General features: G+C 43.7%; 1 protein-coding gene across 1 annotated transcript; it reads right to left on the minus strand.

The window, feature by feature from the left end:
• Positions 1 to 727: 727 nt before the first annotated feature.
• Positions 728 to 5494, minus strand: APELA (apelin receptor early endogenous ligand). The gene is made up of 3 exons (XM_018071141.1): positions 5209 to 5494; positions 4555 to 4665; positions 728 to 2241 (listed from the first exon to the last, which is right to left on the minus strand). Exons 1-2 carry the CDS (start codon positions 5282 to 5284, stop codon positions 4577 to 4579), a joined length of 165 nt encoding a protein of 54 aa, XP_017926630.1. The 5' UTR covers positions 5285 to 5494; the 3' UTR covers positions 728 to 2241; positions 4555 to 4576.
• Between the last annotated feature and the right edge of the window lie 506 nt (positions 5495 to 6000).

Here is a 6000-nt window from a genome sequence, read left to right on the forward strand (position 1 = left end):
GCATTTTGAAAAATGTCAGGAAAATTTTTCCATGAATAGCTTCATTTATTTGTGTCAAAAATTGAGTAAGAAAAATTTTTACACACTGATTCCATATGCATCCACAGGAAAACTAGGCAAATTCTCCATTTTCTTTAAATGCATTGACTTTGACAGCTGAAGAAAACAGATTTTGAGAACTGTATGAAGTTTATTTAAAATGAGATATTATTTGAAATGCATACTGTCTTTGTACAAAATATACAATCAACCAACCAGTTGATAAACATATCTATCAAAGATCACAATCAATGTCTTTTTCAAAGATTTTATGGTATCAGCATGTCTTAAAGAACAGACATTTAGAATAATTTTGCAGACTGACAACAGGCTTCCTCTGTGAAGGAACATGCATATATAGCTTCTTATTAGATACATTATGTTTTTCTTACTTTATCAAAGTTAATTGAATAATTATGGTTATATGAAATATCCAGTGCCACATTAGATCCATTAACTCATATAAGACATAACTGTTAAACAGCTACTCCTTTTCTTGGTTTCCCACACTCTTTACCTGTACTTCTAAACAGAGATAGCCATTGATACGGATGAAAGCCAAGTTAAATAAATAATTTAAAAAATATATTAAGCCTCTTTGGAAAACTGCTTTTTTTTCAAGACTCCAAAGGTTTACCTGCAGGACTGTTGGTTGATATAGACAAGTTTGACCATCTTTTTATGATGGTTTTCCACAACTCTGGAATAGGGTGTGATGTTAATTTTTTTTTTCTGTATGCAGAGAAATTTGAAACTCCTGTTAAGTTCTGAGAGTATGAATTCAATTAAGTTTTCAAGTTCTTAGATATAAGGGATTACATGTAGACATCGATTAGGAAGTGTCAACTACACAGTTTTCTTGATTGCTGTTCTTTCATTTATTAGAAATTATGTGTTGCAAGAAGAAAATTTTAATACTGGATTTAAACCATGACAGTGTCATCTTTGCTCATCTTTATACATTTTTTAAAAAATGATGACACTTCAAGTCTAGTGCAATGACTTAAAAATCTGTATATGTTTTATTTTAAGGTTTGTTTTTGTTGTGCTAATGAAAGGGCTACTACATTTTCTTTTATATGTAGGTATGTAATTTCCGCTGATATAAAAAGGAGATGTGAAACATGTATTTTTAAGAACAAAACTCAAAAGTTAAATGTCTTGTCGACCTACAGTGCTGAAAAGAACAGCCTGTTTTCTGTCTGAAATTCTCATTCATTGTAGTGCCATGTTCAAATATCCCATTCATTTAAATTACAGGAATAGGTTGATCAAACAAAGGTTTCTTTTCAATGGTCTATTTTTATGCTCTATTTATAATACTGCAGTGGGTATTTTAGGAAAACTACTAAGCAAACAGCTCTGTGGTGCTGTTTTAACTGTCTGGTTTGGCAGCCCAGTTTAAGAGAACAAATGATAGGCTTTGCAGTAACAGCTCATTAGACAGGAGGATGGGCTTGACCTTAAGGCCTGACTTAAGAGATCTGAGTTATCAGTTTTGCATGACCCTTGGCTAATCTCTTATCTCTGTATGCTTCAATTCTCTATCTACAGAATGAGGAATAATACTCTCTTTGCTTTCTTATATTGTGAACTCTCACTATGCTTACTCTATGTGAAGCCAGTAGGACCTGCTGACTTTGGTACTATTACAGTAACACATTCTATGTTATTGTTAAGGTAATTCCATAAAGATGTAATGTTAGGCGTTAAAACACATATGTATATATTATTAATATATAAAACTACAAATCAAAAGTGGACACAGTTCTGTGCTGGAGTCTGACATTACTTCACCCTAAATACTGCCCTATATACAGGCTGAATTGAGTAGTTAACAGCACATCCAGTTTCATTCAGTCTGAAAGTTACATACCATTATGAGTCCCCTTGGATGGATCCTTCCTTCTTAATGCCACTGGAACCCCAGCTCAGGTTTGAGTTTGATTTGGTTTTTAACTTTCACTAGTCATTAGGAGAGTCAAGGAATTTACATCGAATGATTCAACTCGGTCATCCTCCATCACCATCCTTCCCCCACCCCTTCCAGGTCCAGCAGAATGTGACAGACAGGATTGCTGAAGATGAAACTGTGGGGGCTGCCAGGTCAGCTGTTGTAGATCTGGACTTTTGACTAATTTAAATTCTCTATCTGTTTAACTGTTGCTCCTTTAAAACACTGAAAAGCCCATTATGAAATTGCTAGAGAAAAAAAAAGGAGAGAAATAGTCATTAATGAGAGATTTGGTAGTCTAAATTAGTTTCATATGAAACAGAATATGTTATTTATGAAATACATGGGTGAAATTTGGAGTAATGTTTCTTAATTTGGAAATTTCATCTACAAGGTTTAAGGGAAGAAAAAAACACAGCAAAAAAACCCCAAACCAAAACAAAGAAGGCTCCTAATATAAAATTTTCTTTCATTTTTTTCTCCTATGTTTTGTCTATGTAACTGATAAAAAAAAATCAAGTCCAACCCTCTCCTCATTTTAAATGTTGTGAGAGGCTGCTGTGCTCATTCTGAGTTTCCAACCACTAGTTGAAATTCAGGCTTAAGGGTCCGTCCTGTTTGCATCTGCAAATAGCTTTATCCATATGTACAACTCCGCTGAGATCAATAAGATTATTCATGTGAGTCAAGTTAACCAGGCATGTAAATATTTGCTGAATTAGGACTAAAAGTGGAAGGGAATGTAGGTGGTAAATCCTACTTAAGATAAAGGAGCTGAGCACCCACAATGATGACTCAAGAGACTTAGTTCAGGTGTCTGTTACCCCTTACTCCCTAGTCAAGCTTTACTGAGTTCTAAACAGCTTTATAAAGCAGAAGCATCTTTAGCTAAATGTCTACAAAATGTCTTATGAATTAGTAAGTACACTGTTTTGCTTTGTTATTGACTTTTGATACAAGAAATCAACTCCCCACAGAAAAGGAGATAACCCTGCAAATACCTTTTATCTTGATATTCTGTAGGGAAAGTAATTCCAGTGTAACTGCACATGTATAACGCAGCTACTGCAGTCTCAAGCAAAATGCATTCATTATATGCGGTTTCAGGACATACAAGAGAATGCTTTCTATACAGACAATTTCCAGATATGGATTCTGAATCAGAGGAAAAGGGAGTTAAATTTACTTTTCTTAGGAGCTGAAGCAAATAATTCAGAATCAATTCAAGGAGTCTCTGGGCCTAAATTCCACTGTCCCTCTGTCCATTCAGTCTCTGCCTGCTGAGAGAATTGATCTGATTGCTCATCTTTTTAGGTTTCTGCTTAAACTGATGATGGAATCTCATTTAATCTGTCTCTTGTCTCAATGTAGCAGTGAGAAGACATGGCATTCAGTAGTGAAGCATCCTTCTGGCATGTCCTGCTTTATACTCGCAGCTTATTTCTGCCACTTGGTATGCAAGCCCATCTGAGATTAAATTTAAAATACGTTCATCTTTTTTTCAGCTTCACAAACTTGCCAGTTTACCATCCCATATGCACATTCCATGTGATTATAGGTCAGCACTACAGAGTGGAATGGTACCTTTTGCACGGTTGTTTGGGGAGTGGTGTAGGCTCTTTTCACCAAGGCAGTTTATGCATTGACAAGATCCTTGGTATAGGGTTGTTAAAAGTTTGACTTTGGTCTCCTTTTCACTGTTAACCACTCAGTAAATCAAAACATCTTGGTTCTACAGAGCGCAGGTTCTGCCATCATTTACTTAGCATACTGTCATGCCTGGGGGTACAACATTATTTTAATATATAATGAGTTTAGAAGATGCAAAACTACTGACTACATGTTTTATTCATTCTTAAATTGCAAGAGCCCTGGTTTCCTTTTGATGCCACCCTATTTGCATATGCTACCTGTGTGCTTCTGCAGTCACTTAGTATTTGAATGTATATGCCCTCATCAGCTATAAAGCATTAATGTTTTGCACTTGTATAGCCTTTCATCCAAGGAGCTCAAAGTCTTTTGCTGACAATGATTAAGAATTACAGTCCCCTTTGAAGTGGGTGAATGCTACTACCTTCATGTTACTGATGGGCAGAGTGAGGTGACTTCGCCCAGCATCCAACACGAAGGAAGTGTCAGTGCTTAAAGCCCCGGAGCATCCTCTGCAGCTGCCGCTTTGTCCAGCCCTTACACTAATTACACTCTTTGCCCCGCAGCTTTGCCAACAGCCTTGGAGGGCAGCGTTCGGCCCGTTTAGCGGACTCGGTTGTTGTTCACCCTGCCTCACGAAGGCATTCAAGCGGGGGGGCGGTGGCCTGGAAGGGGGACAATGCGGCGGCCGACGGGACCCGCGCACCGGCCCCAGGGCAGCGACCGCCCCGCCGGGGCCGCTCCAAAGCCCCGTTTTCAAACCAAACGAGGGAAGCCCGGATGCAATCACACCTGTGGCTTGGCTTGGTTCCTTCAGTGCCTCGTGCACTGTTCGGAATGGCAGGTGTGAGTTCGGAAAGGTGCTCACTGCGGGGAGCGCTCCCGGCCGCAGCCGACACACGCGGATTTACCTGGGCAGGCTCGGGCGGGGGTTCAGGGGAAGGGCACCCTGGAGTGGAGCGGCATGCAGCGCCGGTGGGAGCAGCCGTGCCGGTGGAGCTTCCTGCGCAGGGCCAGGTTGGCTGCGGAGAGAAGGACGGAGGGAGGGAAGCACGGGCGTGAGGGGGGCGGCCGGCGGTGTGTCCGGCGGTGTGTCCCGGCGGTGTGCCCCGCGGTGTGCCCGGCGGTGTGCCCCGGCGGTGTGTCCCGGGCGGTGTGCCCGTGTGTCCCGGTGGTTGCGCCGCGGGGCGGCCGGTGTTACCTTCCGCGGGACGGCAGCCCCGGCCCCGCCGCTCCGCTCACCGAGAGCTACCGGTGTCCGCCCACCCCGTGCCGCCGGTGCTTCCCGGTAGCAGGTCTACAGCAGCTGCTTACCTTGGGTCCCTATTTATCCCAACCCCCCTCACCCTCGAAGTTGCCAAACTCCTGAGATACCTGAGGCATCCTCTCACGCTGCCGCTACACGTAGAGATGAAGCGCACAGATCGATGCGCTAGGTAGAAACTCGTCTCGCGAGTAGAAACTCGTGTTGGGCGCGATGAGAGAAACACGCCGGAGATGCCCACGGAAGGCACGAACCCCACGCTCCCGTCCCGCCACATCCATCACGCTGAGGCATCGCCTACCTGGCCGCTGTCCGTAGGCTGGGAGGAGGCTCACCAGGAGCAAAAACATGGTCCAAAGGAGCAGCTGGAGTCTCATGTCTGCAGGCAGCGCAGAGGCGAGCTCGGAGGGTGTGCGTATGTGTATATAGGCGAGGAAATGTAGGAGCAGCCGCCCGCGGGGCTGTAAGGGGCCAGCAGGGCGGCAGGAGCCCCTGCCCGCTCACATGCCAGTGACAAGCCGGGGAGCCAGAGCCAGCCGCCTTCACCAGCAGAGTTAATTATCAGGCAGGGGCAAGGTTCCTGGATTGCACTGCGGTCTGGGCCTTCCTCTCCTCTCTTCTCCTCTCCTCTCCCTTCTCTCTCTTTTTTTTTTTCTGTCACTCCCCCTTATTTTCCATAAGCAAACAGCGCAGGAATGAAAAGCCCGTGTAAACAGCAGCTCCTGTCAATGCGTAAGGGCAAGGAGCCTCTCGAACAATGCGGCCGCTTCACTTTAAATTCAAGCCGGCCAGGAAAAAAACATATGTAAAACAAGCCCCGATGTTCCCTCCCCCATTTGCAACTGTTTAAACTTTACATTGCCCATATTGATCCCACATGCAGACAGCAATGGCAGGGGCAGGAAGTGTTCCCCCGACCTTTGTTTCCCCCTCTACCCCCGAAAGCGGGGGCAGGGAAACCCCCCCAAGCATGGCCCTCCTCGCAGCTCAAATGCTTTCTGTCTTCTCTAAACTAGCTGCGAAGTTGTGGCTATTCAAAGTGCAACTGGCAGTAGTTAAGGCTAATGGGTGTCTTTTGTACCCTCCATTATTT

This window comes from Manacus vitellinus, unplaced genomic scaffold, assembly GCF_001715985.3.
Source record: "Manacus vitellinus isolate BGI_N305 unplaced genomic scaffold, ASM171598v3 scaffold_0_pilon, whole genome shotgun sequence".
Lineage (NCBI taxonomy): Eukaryota > Metazoa > Chordata > Aves > Passeriformes > Pipridae > Manacus > Manacus vitellinus.

Bases quoted from the DNA above. Each gene is read 5' to 3' on its own strand.
- APELA (XM_018071141.1), bottom strand. From the start codon at position 5,284: ATGAGACTCCAGCTGCTCCTTTGGACCATGTTTTTGCTCCTGGTGAGC. The intron at 4,666-5,208 runs GTAGGCGATGCC...TTCTCTCCGCAG, and splicing joins AGCCTACGGACAGCGGCCAG to CCAACCTGGCCCTGCGCAGG.